This window comes from Solea solea, chromosome 1 (assembly GCF_958295425.1).
Source record: "Solea solea chromosome 1, fSolSol10.1, whole genome shotgun sequence".
Classification (NCBI taxonomy): Eukaryota; Metazoa; Chordata; class Actinopteri; order Pleuronectiformes; family Soleidae; genus Solea; species Solea solea.
The window spans coordinates 3,157,403-3,180,855 of NC_081134.1; the positions used below are offsets into that span (position 1 = coordinate 3,157,403).

General features: G+C 41.2%; 1 protein-coding gene across 3 annotated transcripts in view; it reads left to right on the forward strand.

Annotated features, from left to right (window-relative positions):
- LOC131461620 (contactin-associated protein-like 4) overlaps positions 1 to 23,453 on the forward strand; it is an 88,743-nt gene that overhangs the window by 55,279 nt on the left and 10,011 nt on the right. For all 3 annotated transcript variants that reach the window (XM_058632912.1, XM_058632913.1, XM_058632914.1), the window contains 9 exons: positions 584 to 690; positions 2,178 to 2,297; positions 2,753 to 2,953; positions 6,419 to 6,581; positions 6,857 to 6,984; positions 7,521 to 7,691; positions 13,201 to 13,419; positions 20,212 to 20,451; positions 22,046 to 22,270. In XM_058632912.1, the coding sequence (XP_058488895.1) occupies positions 584 to 690; positions 2,178 to 2,297; positions 2,753 to 2,953; positions 6,419 to 6,581; positions 6,857 to 6,984; positions 7,521 to 7,691; positions 13,201 to 13,419; positions 20,212 to 20,451; positions 22,046 to 22,270 (1,574 nt within the window). The remainder of the gene's footprint in view (positions 1 to 583; positions 691 to 2,177; positions 2,298 to 2,752; positions 2,954 to 6,418; positions 6,582 to 6,856; positions 6,985 to 7,520; positions 7,692 to 13,200; positions 13,420 to 20,211; positions 20,452 to 22,045; positions 22,271 to 23,453) is intronic.

The window sequence follows — 23,453 nt, forward strand, 5'->3', positions numbered from 1 at the left end:
CCAAAATGGAAATGATGACCTCCAAATATCAAAAGAATACTCTGCATTTCCACTTGTTATGTTATTTGTGACATTTGGCCATGAACTGAATACTGCACTGGAGCAAACACAAAGGAACATGCTTTCTATCCATTTAATGGAAAGTCATTATGTAACAGATTGCTCACACTTTCAAAAAAAAAATTACCATAAAACTGAAAGTATTGTTGACAATCATCAAGATTTACTATCATGTACTGCAAAAACAAAAGTAGCAAACAAATTAGCAACGGGTTTGAAGTCTATGTTTATACAAGCATGAGGGGAATTGTTTTCTTACAAACATAGACAGTGCATTTCTCCTGATAATAACAAATGTCAAGGGCTTTTGGCAACAACTGCTTTTGTCCTATTTGGCAGTGAGCCGTGGAGAATGGCTCTGAAATATAGGCTGCCAAAACAAGCAAATGTGTTTCTGTAGGCCTATTGTTCTTCGCAGAATGGTGTTGCACATGTATTTTTCTTGAAATGAAAGGTCCTCCCACATATGATTCTATTAGGATGTTATTGTGATTCTCTCTCTCTCTCTCTCTCTCTCTGTCAGGTGTTCTCCCAGCCGCTGTGAACACGGCGGCCGCTGCAGTCAGTCGTGGACCGTTTTTCACTGTAACTGCACCGACAGCGGCTACAGCGGAGCGACCTGCCACAGCTGTGAGTCACACGTCTGTCGCCACGCTCTCCAGTTTGCTCCGTTTATAATCTGTGACCTTTAGAGGCAGACAGTTTGATGATGATGACCAAAAAATAGCAAGTGTAAATGTGTAGGATTTTCTGTTGTAATGGTGGTGGAAGAATTTAGTGAGGAATGAATCAGTCACATAGCAGACGAACATAAATAAATGAAACTGATGTATAACAACTTTCTTTTGGGAATGAATCCAGTTTATTAAACCAAAAACAAAACTGCAGATCTGACGAAAGTAAAAACAGTGAACCTGTCTCATAAAGTAATATAACATTATATAAAACAATATCTGACAAAAGATTAAGAGAAACAAAACCAATCATAAAGAGGTTTAATCTTGTTCCTCATTGTCTCTGGATATAAAATATAATCATGGTGGTGTTCCATTTTCTCCCGGGAGCTTTTTATTCTGTTGCACGTTGGAAACAAGGTTGGAGATGAGATTTTCCACATAAAAATGGAAGTGAGAAACAATTGATAGAATGTAAGAGAAAGTGGATTGAAAGCACATACATTTTCTTTTTATGTAAAAGTGAAATGAAAAGAACACATTATTACTTTCAGTGAAAAATAAGAGATATCAGGTTTAAAATGAATGAATGAAACTGCAGAGAGAGGGCTCCTAATGTGTTCATCCATGTACATGTCACTTCTCGCCATCATTTTTATTTCTAAAGCTGAGATTTAAAGCTGGCACTGGTTCTGTTTGCAGAGTGAACTTCAGCACGTCCAAAACCTATAATTCTCAGGTTGCCAATCACAGAAGCACTTATCAGCAATATTGTGTTGTAATTACAGTTGCACACCGTTTTTCTTTAGTGTAGGAGCTGCTGATTGTCGGTTATGTTGGGGGGTGAGGGGGGAAGAGAGATTTCTTTCCACTGCTGTCTGGGGAAATTGTATTGAAAATAAACTACCAGTTGAGCTTGATGTGATGTAATATGGAGGTAGACAAGCCCCTTTCTGCAGACTTACCTCCGAAGCTACGCCTACAGAGCACAGGAACAGCGCAGCGCTCGTTCACAAAGACCGTTGGTTTCACACTGATTCACGAGCAGCATCAGTAACTTTCTGTACTTTCCTGGATACTATTTTAAATGACCATGTGATGTGGAAAAACAACAAATTCTCTCAAAATATCACAAAGATATAAAGTTCACCTACCTGTCCACGAGGAACAGGCATCACTTTGCCATTAGCGGTCGCCACCGTTCGAAGCAGCGCCGACGGTCACTCGTTGTCATCTGAGCATGTGCGGTTATTGCACAAAGAGGGCTACGCACATGGGGGGGCAGATGGCAGTTTGATGTGATTTGATTGATTGATGTACGTGGTTACGCATGCAGTGTGTGTGAAAAGATAGCTGTAATCCTCCCCAGTGTGTGTGTGTGTGTAAGATCGTCATCCCCTCACAGTTCCTGTGTTAAAGCTGATCTCATTATTCCCCACACAGCTGTGTACGAACAGTCCTGCGAGGCCTACAAACACAACGGCAACACGTCGGGGCTTTTTTACATCGACGTGGACGGCAGCGGACCAATCAAACCACAGCTGGTCTACTGCAACATGACAGGTGACGCCACACACACAGATGTGCAATTTCACTCCCCATCACTTTTTTTCCCCCATCTTTCCCCGTCTCTGTAGAACGTAAAAGTGACCGCCCACTTCTGGTTCTGCAGCAGTTTTTACTTTGGAACCCGGCATATAAAACATGAGATTAACCATGAACACCAAGAAATGATTGAGAATGATCCAAATGATATTCATTCTCTGGATCTTTTGCCTTTAGTAACGCACTTCTGCAGGTGTTCGGATTGTGGGAGGAAGGTGAAGAACCGCAGCAAACGCCGAAGCCATAAACGTTAGAACAAAACATTTAGTGTTCCAAATAAAAACCAAAGACGGAAAGAAAGGGAAAACTGGGAATTGTACCCTCCTTTGGTGTTCTGGTGTCACTGACATCATAGGGATGGTTCTGTTTCCCTCTGCCTGTCTGTCTGTCTGTCTGTCTGTCTGTCTGTGTAGAAGAGGACACATGGATGGTGATCCAGCACAACAACACAAACATGACCCGAGTGCGACCGTCTCCAGGTGTCAACCAGCACTTGGTTCACTTTGACTACTCAACGGAGGAGGAGCAGCTGACGGCTGCCATCAGCCAATCAGAAGACTGCGAACAGGAACTGTCCTACCACTGCAGGAAGTCCCGCCTCCTCAACACTCCAGGTAGAGTCTTGTTTTTTGTGTGTGCATCGAAATTCCTGCTAATTTATTAACTCTCAGATTTCAGTCCAACTAAAAAAAAAAGGAGGTGAGAAAATTATTATATATAGATATTGGACTGTGTTATCCTCTTTTATGATTTTTCATCATTTGAAAAAACAAAAAAGGAGTTTTGTAAAAGGCGCGGTTATACAGTGGGGTCCAACATGGGCAATTGCTCCTATAGGGCAGCCCATTGGCAAGAGGAAGGGAATCTGGCTTGTAACCAGAAGGTATAGCCAGTTCAATTCCCGGGAATGGCCAAGGGCTGGGGTGCAACCTGAGCAAGGCGCCCAATGTCCGTATTTCTCCCCGGGTGCAGATAAGTGCAGCTGGTGGTGTCTAATAAGGATCAGGTTATTTCACTATTACTAATTAATGTGTGTGCAATTAGGGCCCGAGCACGAATGCTAGGGGTTGAAACGGCTTCTGGCAGGAATTCGTCTGAGGAACCTATCGTTATCCTTTAGATTATAATTATTATTCCGTGTCATTGCGATCATTTTTGAGGGGGTTAACGTGCATAAAAAAAGTCTTTACACGGAGGTCGGGTCTGGAGAAAATGCGATGTTGGCATAGGGCTTTGGCATGTGTGTTGCAGCAGGGCTCTATAGTGCCCCCCTAGGGTGAAACGTGGATGGAGCAAGCCAAGATTAAGTTGCACCAAATTTCACGAAACTTGGTGGGGACTTGTGATAGCCCAAAAATAACAAAAAAGTAAATTAGGACCACGGCCTCAACTCCATCTTGGCAATTTGCACGCTTTGTAAATGAACGAACTAGATCTAATTCTGTAACTCTGAGCCTGGACCAACCAGCAAATGTCAAAGAAGACTGGGCTGGAAGTACATGCCACTTCCTATCCACGCTACATTTAGAGCATTAGTCAGTGGTTTAAAATGCTGTCGGGCAACACTTTCCTTTGGCATCATGTGTTCCCATGTGGAACAGCACTCAGGTGTCATGGCGCGGGCAGCAGCACTTCAGCTGTTTGGGATAATAACTACAAAAGCTACACAGAAAGAAAAAAAACTGACATACAGTCATATAACTTCAAAAAAGGATTGAATTTCTGGTTTCACTTCATGCAATGCACGTTGTGACTCACTCTGTGGTTCTCACTCTCCCTCTCGTCAGCATACTGAGGGCTTGTAATGTGTGTAACTCTCCCTTTAAAAGACAGATGGCTTCGCATTGCAGCGGAAAGTTCCTCTGTGCTTCACTGACCAAGAAAAAAGATTATAGAATTTGATCATAATTTAAAAAAAAAAATGTGTCCCAGGATTTTTATTTGTTTTTCATGAAAGACTCATTGATGCATCGAGTGAATCACTCGTGTTCTCCTGCCGTCACAGGATCTAATTTAACAAGAGTGAATTATGGAGCGTTCACTGTGTCATTTTGTACCAAAACAGAAGCTCCAGAGGAAATGATTGTGACGCCGTGCATCTCCACACATACTCGCAAACTCAATCAGGTTCCTGTTTACCTGAGAGCCAGACAAGTAGTTCTCCGACTTGAAGGACATTTGAAGAAATCACACACAAACCGAGTGCAATCACCTTGTCTGGGTTTTCTGTCCCTCAAATGCTATTTAACTTTAATGTATGTATACATATGTATTAATGATTATCATATACTGTACTGTATATACACGTACATATTCATCTCAAGATTTGTTTACAGACATTTTCCTGTGGGTTAAAATAATAAGCTGCATAAATGTGTATTTGTTGTCAGAGTATCAATGTTCTCTGAAGTGTGTGTGTGTGTGTGTGTGTGTGTGCATCCATGTTCATGTTAAAATAAATGGTGAAATATGTTCAAATAATAATAACATATTATGATAATTTAAATTTTAGATTGCATTTTGTTCTTATCCAGGTCAGAATTGATGTAATTTAAGAAGTCTTAAGTACATTCAGTTAAGATTTCAAACATATTGCAGCAGTAATACATGGAACCATGAAAATAATAACCACTTTATATTCTAATGCAAGGTATTGTTTCTTGTATCGTGTTAATGATTTTTTTTTGTAGCACGTAAAACAATCGCAAAACCATTTCCATTTGAAAACTATACGTTATGTAAAGAACTGAAGATACAACATCACTGCAGTGTTTATGGACACTATAAAACTATAAAGCATGGGGATTCATTTTATTTCTAACAGATAGAACACAGTATCACATTATTATACCACAACCACAATCTTTATCCAAGAAAAGCTTTTGTTTTTTATTCTAAAAGCCAGGACAAACTTGGCTGCCTGTCTGAGGAGAAGTAAACAGAACAACACAAAAGTTTCATGCGTCTATATTTGTACAAACGCGAGTTTGAGTTTAGTTTAGTACGTGTGTGCTCTTAGGTGTAAACAGATGACAAAGTCTCAAAGGCCACCAAGACAACAAAGTTATTTGCATCATGTCAGACTTTATTCATTTCTCACAGCTTTTTAATTAAAGCTACAATATTACATGTGGATGAACACATACTGTACAGCACCCCTTGTAGGTTTTAACCCTTAGAACACAGAGCATTTTGCTTTTTTATCATTACTATGTTTAAATAGGGCTTTATATATACAGAGGCTATAAAAATGTGCAGTATAGAGTGTCTTATATCCTTTTTTTTCAGCACAATCTGATGAATTTTCACCAATACTTGAGCAAAAAAGTACTCAAGATGTTTAAAATCGGATTAAATTTGGAAATGCGCCACAGTTCAAAGTTCTCTCGGCTCGTTCTTATGAACAAAAATAAAAGAAGAACTGTCTGTTTTGTGACTTCTGTACGATAATTGCTTCTTTATATCACTACTAAAAATGCGATATAAAATGAATGATAACTTTGACTCAACAACACATAAGAAGATGAAAAAGCCTGAATATGTGATCTATAAACACACACCCCTAGGATGTCCATATAAGGAGTTGTGTATTATTATTATATAGCACGTGAGCACTAAGGGTTAATTGACAAAAAACAAACAGCACATCTTGCACTTGCTTACATGTTTATTTATTTCAAAAAGAAGGATGTTTAATAGGCCTACAATAACAAAATGACCGAATTACAACTGAAAAGCCATTATTATTATTAGGTTTTATTACTAGAGGTGGGACCATACCACTTTTGGATCTAATATCGATATCACTAACTGATATTAGTCCAATACAGTCATTTTAGACCACTCATGAACGTATGAAGCTCTTAACGACACATTTGCGCCGAGTCATTTCAGAGACATAATTCTCCAGCTGTGTAACAAATGTCGCTAATTATTACACTTTTAATGGATAATTGGTGCCATTAGCCACATTATAAAGGAGTCTTACAAAGGACATGTGCTTGAGCACCACCTGGGGTCTATGGTACATTCATAATAAACATTATGTACATTACTTACTATGTGTGTGTGTGTTTCAGAGGGTTCTCCGTTCAGCTGGTGGTTCGGTGGGAGTGATTCCGGTCTCCTTCAGACTCACTGGGGCGGAGCTCAACCAGGCAGCCGTCAGTGTGCGTGCGGCCTGCAGGGCGACTGTGTGGACCCACAACACTACTGTAACTGTGACGCCGACCACATGGAGTGGTACGGAAACTACCGCCGCCTTACTACTTCCTGCTGTGACTCATTTCACATCCTCCATTGTGTGTCGTGTTCCCTCTATTTTTTGTTTCTTTTTTGTTGTATGTTCCCACTTCCTGCACATGCAAATGATCATGAATTTAGGTTTGTATCCTCTTCTGCTTTTTCTTATTCATCTTAACTTTGACTTTTACCTCACTTCCTTCACCTGTTGTCCTTCTTGGTCTTATACTGCCGCATTTTATGGCTCATTTTCCTTCACACCTTCATCCAAACAGGACTGAAGACTCGGGCCTGGTCATTCATAAGGAGAACCTCCCCATCAGGTCTCTGGTTCTGGGTGACGTCCAGAGGCCGGGGTCAGAGGCTGCCTACCGAGTGGGGCCGCTCCGTTGTCATGGAGACAGTGAGTCTTGCCTTACACACATTCTCACATTAAACATTTATTTATTTTTACTTTTTATGCAAACGCCTTCACGTACAGCGCTGACATGAAAATGTGTGTTGTAAAAGGTCATTTCAGTTTCATCATTATAAAACCATATATTATTCAGATACTAAATGTATTTTTGTTCTGCATAAACTCTAGAACTGTATGCTCCTCAGTTGTTGTATTTAATTGCCTTCTCCATATTTGCTTTGCAGCAGATTTGTGTTTTATTGTGATGCATGTGCACTATTTCATTGTGTTTTATCCGTTTGAATGTGTGGTTTCTTTCATGGTCATTGCAAAATATGATTCAGACCTAATTACTGCAACTGCTATTTTCATTTAAACCTTTAGCACCTAAAGATATAAAAAGTCATATTTCTTATCATACAAATGTCAAAGCATAGGCAGAATTACTTAAGCTAATGTGCTTAACCTTTTCACACTTCTTTTTCTAATTGTGCAGTGAGACTCGTCAGGTGGTTTTATGTGTGTGTTTGTGTGTCTTTCAGAGAGTTTGTGGAACGCTGCCTTTTTCGACAAGGAGACGTCGTACCTCCACTTTCCCACCTTCCACGGAGAGCTGAGTGCAGACATCTCCTTCCTGTTTAAAACCACGGCGTCCTCTGGTGTGTTCCTGGAAAACCTCGGCATCAAAGACTTCATCCGCATCGAACTGAGCTGTGAGTACGAGCTGAATCCTAAATAAAGAAATAAATGAATGTAGGTCATGAGAAACATGAGAAAATGAGAGATTGTTGAATCTCGTCAATTTTTTTAGTCCTGAGCTCCTCCCACCAAATAATCATGGACAGACCTTATGTAAGACTGGATATAAAAAGTAGACAATGTCCTCAAATTGACAGCCTGGTTGCAGGTGACGTCTGAACTTCTTGTTGCATGGCACCAGCCACGTTACAATTCTCGAGGCTTCAAAGCAGGAGTTCAGATTCTAATGTGTGAACTCAATGCATGATTTATTTTTGACTGATGACCTGTTCTTAATTTACTCTGCAGTGTTGGCAGTTGTTGCCAATGTTGGAAAAAGCAACCTTTCTAACCAAAAAGGGGGCGTGCACATTTATGTCATCAGTAAAACAACTAATAGGAGTGTCCTCTCTGTCTAGAGGCGGGGTTTGTCACAATTCCTTTTGAGGTAGAGGAGCAGGGTGAAGTGTAAGGGATAACTGACCCTTCAAACAGGGATGCTTTTCAGAAGTACACTTCATTTGCTCCAAATGTTTCTATTCACTTCAATTTCAGTTAAATTGTATTTCCATACTGCCGAACAAACAAACCTTTGACGGAATCTCCGAGTGTACGAACATCTGCCTCGAACAGTTGGGGTAGGAGAGAGGAGAGATTAGAGGGGGAAGGGAAGGAGAGGCGAGTGAGATAGAGGCCAGTTGTGTAACAAGTGTATTTCAAGAATCAATCTTGACTCAACGCTATCTGTAATTGGTTCCAGCTCCTCATGTGACCCTCAGAAAACGACCATAGATGAAAAATAATAGCAGGAATGAGTAGCTATATAATATACCGTAATTGTTTTAGTAATTGAGCTGTGGTGGAAACGGGGATATCTATGAAAAATAAGATCGGGGGGGACAGGGAGGAGGAGGAGGAGGAGAAGCACAAACTCGGAAGCGGGAGAGAATGCAAGTAAAGCTCCTCTCTAGAAAAAACCACAATCTTGTCCAACTGTTTTCCCAAAGCATTGAAGGTTCCCTCAATAATGATCCTAACAACAATATAACGATGACTTTTCTTTTTTAAATTGACGGCAGCTTGTTGAATTTCCATCAAAAGTCATGATGCATCAGCTGAAGTGATGATGTATGCTGTTCTTGAAGGGCTGTCTCATTTTGTAGGGATAGATCAGGGGTCAGGGGTCAGGTTAGTGTGTTTATTGATCAATAGCCACAAACCAACAGTAGCTTCAACAAACTTTTATTTTGTATTTTTGGAACTGTGAACACATGAATTTTATAAAACACAACAAAGTGTTTGATGTTGTCTTGAGGGCCTCATTAGATAACAATACCTGTGCAACAGCTTGGGTTGAGTGGAGTTTCTGTTTTCCTCTGGTGTTGTTGATGTGTTTATTCCTCTACTCAGAATGGATTTAAATTCATTGTATACACATCTATGGATATTCTGACCCACGTGGGACAGCCAGTGTGAGCAAGATCAAATCCATAAATTCCCGTTTTGAAATTTTACGATAGTTTCATGAACTCTCTGGGGGGGGGTTTTCACAGTGTGACCCGCCCCACCGCCCCACCGCCTCCCTCCCTCCACTGATTCCTGTCTCTTGCATAATGTGCACATTTATAGGCACCACAATGCATCATTTAGATTACGACAGTAATAACCAACAGAGTGTTATGTAGTTTATGGGTGCCATGGAAATGTGGTGGGCAGTGAGATGTACGTTTATAGTCCACCATAGATTGTGCCATTTGAAAAATAGCTGCATTACCCAACAAGGTGTCCTTGTGCTGACATGGTTATGAAAGTCAGGCAGCAAAGAGGTATGAAGTACACAGTTAAGGGCATCAATTGTTATTTTAAAAACAACGACAAAGAGAAATTGTTATTATTAAAGGCGATATGTCGTGGTGTTTTTTGAAGTATGGTTGTATGAGATACTTAAAATAATAAATCATTTAATGAAGTGCTAATCACTGGAAACTGACAGCTCCATATGGATTAGTCTTTTAATTTTAACACTGTCCACCATCTCGGCTCCACCTCATGATTACTGGTGATGGATACAAGGGTGAGGATAGAGGGTTCATTTGTGAGGTAACAGACATCTCAGGAGCGGCTGTCCTTTTCCATAGTTCCCCCGTAATATGAGCCCTGGATCTGAATGTCTGTTGCTTTAGTTAGGTTAGTTAGTTAGGTCTGAGACTAGAGGTCTGTACATACTACTTTGTTCTCTCTCCCAGGGCTGCGAGAAAAGAATGACATCATTATCTTTCGTGTCCCACAGCTATTGTGTGATTGGCCAGAAGTGTGAAGTGGGCGTGGTTAATGCGGACATGTTGTCATTCCCTATGAGGACATCCCAGGAGTTCTCTGCACTCGAGTTTCTCGTGAAGTATGATAGGTCCGGGCCAGAACGAACTTTGTTCTCGCGCTTGTCACCTCAAGAACAAGGAGACATGTCTCTGTTCTTGTGTACAGGCCGCTCACTCACCCATACTATCCATCCTCTACCGCTTAATCCTCCACATGAGGGTGGAGGGGGGGAACTGTGCCAATAGTGTGTATATAGTGTGTCCAGATGAGGAGGAAGAAAACCCATGCACACACACAGAGAACATGCAGAAAGGCCCTTGTTCCGGTAGCGAACCTGGGTCTTCTTGCTGCAAAGGCAAAGGTGCTAACCACTACACCAACCATGCTCTCCCACACCACAGTCCATAATGAAACGTAGTGCTTTTGGCTCACAGGGACACAGCAGCTGTGGGTTTACTGCTGCCTCTGTGATAACTTCCATAAACCAATATTTATTCAGGGAAATTGACTGAGTACCGAGCACTTTCAGAGCAATGCCCAAGATTTGCTTTCAAATTAGCTATCAAGATATATGTGGTCACTAACATCAGTAATAACACCAAAATGAAAAATAGTCAAATAAAGTAAATATACAGGGTAGACAATTCTGGTAATGATGAACAATAATAAAACAATAGAAATGACAAACGAGTCTGCAAAGCAGGATAAAAAAAACTAAAACAAAAAAAAAAGATCTGAATGAAGGATTTCCAAATGCCAAAGTGACAAAACAACACATTTTCACTTAATGATGGAGGCAGCAGAGAATCAACAACTTCTGTCGCTGTCAGGAAAAGCTGTCCAACAGCCAGATTAACTGGCAAACCATTTTGTTAAGTGAGCGTTAACGGAGCGTGCACAGCGCAGGGAGTGAGCGGAGAGCACAGTCTGTGAAAGACACTGACGACGTGCAAGTGCCTCATATAACACCACTGAATTATTGTTGCAATTCATATGCCTTTTGAAGATTGTTTTCACCTCGCTTCACCTTTAGTCTGGATTGTTTGTTTTGTTGCATTTTGTAGGGAGTGGTTTAAGAGGCACAGAGAATCTAATACAAGCGGCAGAATTAGAGAGTTTCTCCTCTGGGAAATCATCATCACTGTGTGTTTTTCACGCTTGGAATTCTGCCGCCATGTTTCTTAAGTGCCTGGTGTCACTGTGCGATGCCCTGACCATGCAGGCCTGACAACACTGGCCAAATGAAGTTACTCCATTTCGTTCCGCTCCCCCACAGTAACTCTTCCGCTCCCTCCACCAACACAACACGAAGAATGATGGTCTGCTTTGTTCGCGCTCCCCTAAATCTTCTGCTGTTGATGGAGAGGACAGAGTGGGCTGAGCAATTAACTCGCATTTCACACTGAGGTGCTGTCCGTGGTGCTGAACCGGGGCTGCAGCTCTGTCCGTGGTGCTGAACTTGATACTTGTGCTCAGAGGGAAACTGATCAATAGCACCATGCAAAATGGGGCTGTCCCAAATACTTATTTATTTATTTATTTTAATCATAAACCCTTAGAACTCGGAGCATTTAGGCTGCTTTTTCCCATTACTATATTAAGACGTATAAGTATGTGCAATATAGAGTGTCTTATATCCTTTTTTTCAACTATATAAACACACCTGAGTACTAATTTTTCTTTTGAAGCAAATTGTAAATATTGTAACAGGACGAACAAACCATAAAAACCATAAATAAGAACTTACATTTCCAGGCGGATTTTTACATCAAGGCATGCTATTTCATAAAAGTCAGTCACTAAAGAAAATAAATATAATTATTTAATTAATAAGTAATAAAAACAAAGCCTTCCCATGATAAACAAAGGAGGGTGTCATATTCAAATGGAATTAATCTAATTATTAGCTATTGAGTGAATTGAATGAACTCCCCGTTTATGTCTGTGCCCTCAAAATGGACTGTTTTGGATCACTCAGTCATCGTTTCAGAGGCAGAAGGGATTCTTTTCTCTGAAATAATGACTTTCCTTTGGAAGATTGAGCAAATCATTTCCAATCAAGACAGCTAATTTGCATTCATGTCCATCTGGTCCTCAGATAAACACAGCTTAGAAAAAAAAGTACTTTATTTCTTTGATGAATTGAAGCAACTTGCTTCAGAACTGTTAAGTAATTAAGAAAATGCACTCCTCTCTTTTCCTGGACACTCAAAACACATTATGATTATCACGCAGAGACTAATCTTGTACATCTGCATCCGTTCTCTCTTTTGTCTTTGTGTTTGTTGTTGTCCTGAAATGACATAATTACATTTTAGAGAGCCCTGGGAGTCTGGCGATGCCAGGTTACTGTGCTTGTTACAGCTCTTGTCTTGAATCCCTGGTGGTGGCAGTGGCAGGTCTTAGATGAATGGTTGGAGCAGCGTGCGAACGTGCAGCTATAAAATTATGATTCGGCCACACTACACTTGCCAAGGTTTTCATGCAAAGATAAAACTGTCTCCTCAAAGAGTGGACTCATTGTCATGAATTGAGATGTGGACGGAGGGGAGTGTTGTGTGTGTGTGGCTTTTATGTCCGAAAAACAACAACAACCAAGCACTACACTAAAATGTATCTCATTAAGAGCAGCAAGGAGAGAGCTGGAGATGAAAGATGTGGAACGGCATATTTATTCACCATTTGTTTATCTTCAAGCAGCAATATGCAACTTTTGTTGAGTTAGTTGTTTGATGCTTTTATTCTGCCTCCCTTTGGTCTCTATGAACAGGAACAATGCAAAGTTAGACCCAATTGAGGGAGTGTTTGTGCATATACGGCAGCAGCGCAGGGGTGGGGACTTCAAGCAGGGTTTATTTCATCAAACTGCTGAAAGACTGGGTTTGTTAAGCAGAAGAATTCACTTTGGCGACACAAGCTTATCACTGCTGAATGTTTGAACATTTAACCCTTTAACGCCTAAGCCTCAAAATGTCAGTCTGGAACTTTTTTTTTTTGTTTTTGCTTATTTTAACCATTAAAGGGCCAGAAAATGTCCTGTCACTAACAGAGTTTTTGTCTAAATGTCCAAAAAAAGGTCTAAAAAGGGAAACTATGTACACGTTTCCAACTTTTAAAACTCTGTGCCTTCTCATCTCCTCCTCCCCTTCATCTTCCCTCGCTCAGCCTCCACTCAGGTGCTTTTCTCCTTCGACGTGGGCAACGGGCCACTGGACGTGCACGTGGAAGCGACCACCCCGCTGAACGACAACCGGTGGCATCGAGTCCGAGCTGAGCGGAACGTCAAGGAGGCCTCGCTTCGACTGGACGACCTCCCCGCTGCCACGCAGAAGGCTCCTGCCGACGGACACTTCCACCTGCAGCTCAACAGCCAGCTCTTCATCGGTGAGGAGTGTCTCCTTCTTAAAATCATGTCCTTCCATTTGGTGAGCAGAGAGGAGAATCCTTTAGCCATCAGATTGTATTGAATCACTTTCCTTGTTTGTGGTTGCAAAAACAAGCTTGTGCTATTTTACACAGGAGAAGTTTTCTGTGTCTGTATGAATTTGCGCCTCATTAGTCTCAGTGCTGGTGGGTTCAAGGCTCTCTCTGTGAAATCCTGTGGGGATGGAAGAGCATCAGTCTCTCTCTCCAGCTATTGTTCTTCCCTTTGAGTCTTTTATCCTTTTTGCTCTGGAGAAAACCAGCGCAGCTCAGCACTTCGGTCTCTGCAGGCCCTCCTATAGTGTTTTTATCACAGACATTTAAGCTTTATTATTATTTTCTTTTTGTTTGTTTCTCTTCCGACTCTTTTATTCTCACCTGACAATATTTTGTGAAACATTGTCAAGTTCAGTGCCGTGTCTCAGAGGCTTTTATACAAAAAAAGAGGGTAATGAACACCCAGTAGAATACATTTGCATTCAATCGTCTCTAACGTGGTCTTCATTACTTACAAGTTGAAATGTATTTGTTATGCATCACAGGTTTATTTAAAACTGATTTTACTCTTTACAAAGTTCCCAAACTGAAGCCATGTATTATCAAGGCCTAATAAATGAGTTGAATGCATTTACTTCCTCATAAAACATTTACAGGCCTTGTAAGAACATGGAGCCCATTGTCCCTGTGAGTCTTCTGCCACTCGCTCGGTGCCGAGAAGCCTTTTCATTTTTGAGCTGCAAAGAAACCACACACTCAAAAAAGTGGATGTAGTATTCTGCAAAATGAACTCCCAGTGTGTCAAGATTTTTGACCCAAAGTTCATAGAGGCACTGGCTGTCAGTCACACTGAAGACAACCTAAAACTGGTGATTGATACCATTTCCAACTTTTCAGGAAAATGTGAACCGACGACAGACTTTTATTAAAAGGAGGAGTTCTTTTTACAATGAGTGGCGTCGCCTCCTGGTGGCTAACTGCTGCATCCATCCTACTTCCTCTGCTTCAGCTTCCAAACCACAAAGCTATGTCCATTTATCATATGCAGTCCAAGGTTTTGGCACAATAAGAACGTTGGTCTCAGCCTCACTGAAAACATGGCTGTCGGCACAGAAAGTAAAACCGATTAAATTGAAAGGGCAGGAGAGTAAATTGTTTATGAACTTCAGTTCTCAGCTGGAATAATGTGGTCAGATCCTGATTTTTAAGACATCATATATATGATTAAAATCAGTGTTTCCCTTGTGTCCACACTGGCAGCCATGTCGTAACTGACAGTCAGAAATATCTCTTTAATTAAAATGTAACAAATCCCCTGTAACAGTAACATGGATCAGTCTGCTAAGACCTCAGTTTGGTCTCCAGCCAAACCAGAAACCATAGATAGCAGCCACTACAGGATGTGACCTCATATGTAACCCCATGTGGCTCACATTTAATCCCGTTTAAGGGCTTTAAATATCCTTTTTCTTATGTTCATCTGCTATTGGCTGAATCTCGTCTGCTCAGCACCTTTGGACACAAAAAGGTGCCGAGTCTGCACGGCCTTTCTGCACGGATTCATCAGCCTCTTCATCCTCGGGGTCCACAGTCCAAACTGCTGAGAGACTGAGGCACAGGAGTCCAGTCTTACAGCCACACGTCCTGAAAACGAGAAAGAAATCTAATGATTCAAAGCCCTTTTCTTTTGGCCAAGTGCTGAGTCGACGGTTTCTGATCACTGAGCAATAATCATACTCAATAAATAAACATGCAGTGGGGAGCAGTAATTATACTGTATATGGTGTGTGAGGTGATTCCGTGCAGTGAGGATCTTTAAATAATCCATATTGAGTGAATATGAACCTGTGAGATTATTCATTAGTAGTCGCGCCGCACGCCGACATCGTCAAACCACCAACTTCATCACTTCAGCTTCTGCAAGTCTAATTCTCCATTTAACCTCGGAGGAGTCTCGGTGTGTGTGTGTGGATCTGCCTGGAAAGTAAAAAATAACGAAAATCCATCGTTATAATCAGGTTTTTATCATTCTGTAAAGATTATGTATGTCACTTCACATCAGTAAACAAAACCGTGGAGGGAAAACATACCACCGTGCGCTGATGAGGTTAGACAAAGGCGGCAGAGAAAGAAGAGGGAGATCAACATGAATATCGATTAGGCGATAATCCGCTCTGGGGAGCCGGCAGGATGACACCATCAGCCTGAGCCCGTATGCGTTTACATCTTTATGATAGCGTATAATGGAAGCTAGAAAGTGATGAAAATGTAACTGGATGCTACGGAGAATTTACGCCCTTTCAGTCCAACAAGCATGAATGCATTTCCCATTAAATTGTGCTTGGAACATCTCGAGCGCAGGCTGTATGTCTGCAATTTAAATGTAAGTACACAACACGGCCGGTGTGCATAAGCATTTCCATCAGCTCGCGCTGCACAAGCTCTATTATAATGTACAGCTGGTTTCTGGAGGCTTTTCCTCTGCCTCCCACAAACTCACGAGATATTGACTCTTTGTGCTGCTTTCTAAGCTTTTACATGCATTTGTAATTACTAAGATATATTATTATTGTTCATGTGTAGTATCATTATGAGACAAAAGCCTTTTTAGCTGTGTTAATTACAAAGCACGGCGTTGTCTTGTGTGAATCCATTTCGTTCGTATATAAAAACACGAGTGTATTTGTGAGCCTTAATTATTCCTTGTACAGGTTTATAAGGCAATAAATTGCGCCGTCTGGATTAATAACCCATGGCATTGCCTTGAATGGATTTATTAGCTGTTGCTCTCCCCCTCTTGCTATTTGCAGGTGCAAAATATTCACACGCAGCAGTTTCAGGTGGCAGATTTTTATTTATTCATTCATTCATTTTATTTATTTAATTATGATTTTTATTTTGTATTCACTGCAAGGATAATTTCACGTCGTCCATCTGGTTTGGATTGATGAGCTGTGGATTATTGGCGCATTATCTGTGTCCACAATGTGTTAGTGTTTGTGTTGGGACTCCCAAAGGTGTGGGCCGCAGCCCCCTGGTGGCCTGTGAAGACAGTGCAGGTAGCCCCATGAGATGTAATTAATTAAAACATTTGTAATAGATTATGTGGACTTTTGCTTATTATTAAAAAGGGGCCAGAAAGTGTCCTGTGAGTCAGTGCTTTTGCTCATTTTTCCAGAATAATATCTGGAATATCTCGTTTGAGTTTTTGTCTCGATGGAATGGAACCGTTTTTCTCTGGCGACAAAGATTCTCCAGCTTCCTGCAACAGCGCGAGTAAAACGAGTCGTCTGCGATACGCTCGGTGTTGAAGGGTTAAGTTTATATATAAATTCTCTCCCGTGAACTACATGTGGAATTTTATACACTGACATTAACAGAAAAACAAAAGCCAGGGCAAACTATGGAGCCATCAAGGCAATTAAATCACAGTTGTGATTTAAGGTGTTGGTTGGTTTGAGAACCATGTGATGATGTTGGATTATGAAGTCATTTTTGTACAATGTACAAGTTCAGGTTTTCCATTCTGGATCAAACTTATGGACCACGTGACTGAGTGAGAGTGACATTACCATCCCCCCGAGCATTTTTTTTCACTCCAACAAGTTAATATTTAAGTAAAGTCTCGTTCAATATAAAATACTGCGCTCTCCCCATGTGATTGGGTTTTTAATGACACGGTCTCCTGTCCCAACTCAATATCACACTTTGACAGGACGTATCATATTAAATTGGCCAGAAAACTTTTAAATGTTTTTTGGGGGAAAAAATGTAATAAAATTCTATGACTCCTGACATTATGTCCTGTAGGTTAGTTTCTTGTGAGCACACAATTCATTTTCATAGTGTTTATCCTTTAATTACCATAAACAAAGAACTGCATTGAATAGAATTATTCCTTAGTAAAAAAAAGTATTTTCCCTGAATCATGTCGCAGCCCATGTATCTAGATACATACTGTGTATTATTATCTATGGGTGGGATGCACATCCTACACCCATGAAATTATGTTTCACATAATGCTCAGACAAGGCTCATTTTAAATGCCATTGTCATAGCAACCCTTGCTATTTTGTTTGGTTTTTATATACTTTATTGATCCCCTTCTCTGCATTTAACTCATCCTCTACTAGGAACCTTCCTGATATAGAATTAGGGGAATTACCTTGCTCAGGGGTACCCCAGCCCTTCTGACCTGGCAACCCTCCAGTTACACACCAAGCTCCCTTCCCACTGTCCGTCAGGATCGACCGTGTGGCCGATGAGTCCAATGCATGAGTGAGAGTCTCTGTGGAAGTGGTGTCCCGTCTCTGGGCAACTGGTGTTGGCTTCATCTCTTATGTCTGTGCTCTGCTGCATGGATTGGGATTATCTTCTCCCCCAGCTGGAGCCTTTGGTGTAAAATGTAGCACCAACTACTGTGATGCTGCTCCCATGTACTGACAACAGTTCCAACGGTTGCCATGTCCCAGCTCTTGGTAGACGACCGTCCTTTATCTTACTGACCTGACCCAACCAATGAAGTCTGTGCTGTTGGAAAATGACCTCAGTGTTTGGCTCCTTGAAAATTCCAAAGATGGCACTTATTCAGCGTTTTCTCCTGCTAGGCATCTGTTGTCCATGAGTGCTGATTCATGGTGAGTTTGAGGTTTTGCCAGACACAAGGTGACAAGCCTGGCTAAAGTTAAGACAGCCGGCCCCATTCAAGGAGAGGCTCAAGCACCAACTGTTGGGCTAACTGTTCTTTGAACGTCGTGTGTTAGGAGGGAAGGGCCTTTCTGCGTGGAGTTTGCATGTTCTCCCTGTGTGTGTGTGTGCGCGGGTTTTCTCCGGGTTCTCCGGTTTCTTCCCACAGAGTGAGAGAGTGGATGGCCTATGTCAGCTGGGATTGTGGAGGATAAAGCGGTAGAAGACAGATGGAAAATTCAAATATTATCAACTTAAAATTAGTTTCTTTGAAAAAAAAAGTAAAGGTCTGTGGGTATTTCCAGCTCCTTCTGTCTTTCATACCGGTTTTGCTACTTGTATTAGGAGCCGAGAGAAGAGTCTTAACTGGGCTCAGTGATTTATTGCGTGAAAAGCTGCAGCTGGAAGTTGTCGGCTCCGAGCACCGAGATGAAAGTGCCAACATGAACTCAATCTGAGGACAAAAAAGATAATATAAGAAACAATATAGTCTTCTTTTTTTTTGTCTCAAAGGCAATATCACTGCCCGTAAAATTGCAACAGAAACCACAGCATGACAAAATGATAACAATCATTCCCTGTCAGCTACATACAGCACATTATACTCACTCATATGTGGTTCTATGGAGGCTCCTTAAGGTCATTTGTTTTGAATCCGTTTCTAATTTATTTACAGACGGTAGAATCTGTCAGGTTTGAATGCTTGTGTGTGATGTGTTTTATCGTATTTCCCTCACTGTCCTTGGATGAGAACAGTGAAATCTGACAAACTGCATATGGAGTGCAGGAAATGATCCAAGGAGAAGTGTTGGAAAGGGAGTTAAATGGGTCTTCCTCCTCCTCCTCCACACACACACACACACACACACACACAGACAGATATATGACCAGACACACAACCTGTTACCACTTACAGCGATGCTTTACACATGGACCTCACGGCAGCTGATATAAAAAAAGAAGTTGTGTCTTCAAATGGGTTTTCCACCTTCAGTTTGTTGCCTCATCGGTGTTACTTTGTTGTGTTATTTCACGAGACGAGTGTTGACAGTTTGGAGCTTCTGGGGGTGGCGGAGGTGACGTGTCGCATCTGCCGCACATGACAAGAGAAGGAGAAGAAGAGAGAAAAGTGAGAAGAAAAACACAGACTTGTCAACACGCAGGGAGAGGAAAGAGAGGCTGAGGCGAGAGGAGGACAGACGGGAATGTTTGTTCTTTGTGTGAACTGTGACTGCGACACGCTTTGATGCCCATTGTTCATGATATTTGAAGAGTTACAGCCCACACAGGAAATTCACAGTGTTATATTTGACTTTCGAGTGTTTCATCTCGTCTCGTCTGACCAATTTTACAACTTTCCATTTTACATTAATAGTGTTTTTCAGACCTTGTGACGTCCTCGATACTAAGCATCTTCACTTTTAGAAATGCTGATCACAACTTTGACTGATATGTGTGGTTTACCGAGAGAGACACGTGTTCCCGGTCAAATATTACCACCCTAGGAAATGAATGGAAAAAACTTACACTCACACCTTCATTTCTGAGCCGTCTCACCAGTATGAGGCTCTGTTATTGTCAATACTGCATAGAAAAAAATCAGTGTAAGCTCGATGCAAGACATTTGTAGTAGGACTGCGACGATGAATCGATTTCTATATTACTGAACCGGTTTGAATTATTTTTTATAATTAAAAACAAGTTCTTAGATGTTTTCAGCTTCTTAAAAGTGAATATTTTCCAGTTTCTTTGTTCTTTATTAAGACTGAATCGTCTGTGGACAAAAGACATTTGAAAGCATAATTTTTTTGAGGTTTGAAAAACATTTTTTGGACCAAACTCGATTCATTGAGAAAATAATTGTTGATCTGCAATAAATCAAAATTCAGTAGGATTTAAATAATTGTCCATTGCAGTTACAGTGAAAAAAAGATTTAAGACTTATTTTTTGTGTTGATGTACGAGTGGTTAAAATCCACTGGTCACTGAGGGTTCAAGGAGGCAAACACGGTTTTGCACGGAAGTTTAAATTAAAGGAATTAATACCACGCTCTTTTCTGTGGTCAACAGGAGGCACAGCGTCCAGGCAGAAGGGCTTCAGAGGCTGTATCCGCTCTCTGCAGCTGAACGGCGTCACCCTGGACCTGGAGGAGAGGGCCAAGATCACACCCGGGGTGCGACCCGGCTGCCCGGGTCACTGCAGCAGCTACGGCTCGCTCTGCCAGAACCAGGGCCGCTGTGTGGAGAGAGCCAACGGCTTCCACTGTGACTGTGGCCAGTCTGCCCACACCGGAGTCTTCTGTCAAACAGGTTCTGTCCACATGTTCTGTCCCTCAGTCAGTGTTTCAATTTAAGGCAAAGCCACTGTTTTTGGTCATTTGGACTCCACTAATGGATAGGCAAATAATTCAGAAGTTAATTTTGGTGCCAACTCACCATTCACATTAGGGCTGCAATGATTAATCAACTAATTAATCAACCAAACATTTTGGTAAATCAGTTGAGTTTGTTTTTTTAATAATTAAAACAAGCTTGCTGATTTCTCCGCATCTTAAGTGTGAATGTTTTCTTTTAATTAAACTGAATCATTTTGGTTTGTGGACAAAACATTTCCTAAATCAAAACAGCTAAAGAAATATTTGAGAAAACGATTATTCAGTTATGAATAGAATTGTTAGAGACAGCCTGAGTTCACGCCGAGCAACAACATGCTTAGTTTGGTTTTCAGTCATTTTTCGTGACAGTACTGAAGGAGAGGAGATGTTATCTGCACCAAACTTTCGTGAGAGGCCGCGCTGACACAGCTGTCGTGATCAAACTATATTGACGTCAACCAACCAGAGTAGTTTCTTGTGCTATTGAAACAATGAGGAGAGTGGACATTTACTCTTTGAATTTGTCTACTGTTCTCTTCCCGGTAATATCGATCAAAAAAGTGCTGCAAAGTAAAATAAAAGGATTTTCATGCAGAGGAAGAAGTCAATGTTTCCTCTTGCTGAGAAATCCCTCAGTAAAACAAAGCTGGATGATAAACGGCAGGAAAAGACCGAGAGAATCACAGCGGCATTTAAGTGAGACGGTGATCTGAGACCCAAACAATAGTCTGAACTTCTACTGTTGACTGTGCATCCAATCCAATATAGAAACAGTTACATTTTTATTCACATGTTAAGAACAGTGCATATTTACTTTGAGTGACATGCGTTATTGTTTTATTATAACAGGTGTCAGATAAAACGCACTGTTGAGTCTAAAACTATTGTTCTCAGAAACCAGGTTGGGACCTTCACAAGATTTATGTGTCTATGTTTTAAATAAGACGTGTAGAGATTCAGTCAGCCATACATTTTATACAGTACATCTCTTGGAAATGTTACATATGTATAATATTTTGCAAAACTTGGTCACAATAACTTGTGATTTTTAAAAAAGGGACAGTTAACCAACTACAAACCTGAAGTTAAGTAAACCTATGTAGTGGTAAACCTCAGTCACCGCTGACCACTACATCAAAAGTTGTGAAGGAGAACAAAATAACCGACACGCTCACATTTTGGCAGCCTTCTGTTGTGGTGCTGAATCTTAAAAAGGTGCTGAACACACTCCAGCAGTCCCTGGATGCTTGACGTAGAATTGGCACTTCCAGATGACTCTGGGATTGGAATGGAATTAAAATATGAAGTTAACCATTTTATAATAAACCAGGGAGCACAGAGGCTGCTGATGCAGCTACTCTCACACTCCAGTATTCTAAATCCTCAACAATCCTGACATACTGGACTCTTGTAGTCCAGTATATAATATTTGAGAGAGAGAGAGAGAGAGAGTGTTGCCGTGGAGACCCTTGTTTCTAAAGAACTTGTAAAAGACTGTAACGAGCATCTCTCTCTCCCTCTGCCTGTAGAGGTGTCGGCGTCCTTCAAGTCTGCCACGTCTGTCAGCTACACCTTCAAGGAGCCGTACGAGTTAATGAGGAACAGCAGCGCTCTGCCGTCCTCCATCTACTCTGACTTGACACTGAGAGGAGAGAACGTCTCCCTGAGCTTCAGGACCAACCAGAGTCCGGCTCTGCTGCTCTACATCAGCTCGTATTACAGGGAGTACATGGCCCTGCTCATTAACAAGCACGGTGAGGAGGCTCCGTGTCTCTTAAACCCCTCCCATCCATCACCTTCTCTTTCCTGTAGCTTCTATTCATCGATCTACTTTAAACAAAAAGGTGCACACAAGATCAAAAGGTCCATTCAATTATTATTAAAAATTATTTTTTATATTATGTTGCTCATTTCTTTTCTGTGGAGCCCCTAAAGTGTATTATTATTATTGCATGTGTTTTGTCAGATTTTAAACAGCTACTAAGTATAGCTCGGTTTTATTTTCACCTTGGAACGTCATAAAGACATTGTCCCTGCACTAGCTCTGCATTTTTAACCTTTTTGCAGACAAGGAGCAACAGAAATGTGCACAAAATGTCATCTCATTATCTTGGATAAGAAAAAAAAGGATCACTTTCCATGACTTTAGTGGCTTTGTACTTCTGTTGTTGCTCCTCGTTTCTCACATTAACAAACCAAGATGTTACCTTTCCCTCTTCCTCTCTCAACATTTTCCAGCTCACATCTCCCCTCCTCATTTCTGTCATCTTCTCATGATATTGACCTCATCTTTTCCCCGCCTTCTCTCCTTCCTCCTCATGCGTTCCTCTGCAGATCTATCAGGGTCTGTCAGATCTTTCCTCTCTCTGGATCCGACCTGTCAGCCTCCGCTGGCTTTTAATCTGTCCGGCTGGGTCGACTGGCTCAGAGAGAGAGAGAGAGAGAGAGAGAGAGAGAGAGAGAGAGAGAGAGAGAGAGAGAGAGAGAGAGAGAGAGAGAGTGGGGGGGGGGGGGGGGGGGGCGGAGTTAAGGTGGTCACTGGTTTTTGCTGCCGAGTTGAGAGCAGAAAACTGATGTTTTATAAAGTTTTGACTTGAAAGATAATGAGTTGGGCTTTTTCCATCTAATTTCATTAATAAAGCACTTTTAAAAAAAGTACTGTGAGAAAAAAGGGTTTAATATAACATTTTCTGCAGTCTAATGAAAACAGGCACTCTGCTGGTAGAAAGGTGTTTTTTTCTTTCTTGCTGTTAATGTGGATGGACAGCAGTAAGTGCATGTGCTGAGTGTGGGGTTGTCAGGTGTAAAAAAAAAAAAAAATTCTTAAATAATCAGTGTCTAATTAAATCACAGAGAGCTTTTTTTTCCCTTTGGCTCATTTGTTTATTTGATTCACTGGTTATTTTTGCGAAAAACAGCTTTAATGATAAAATGAAT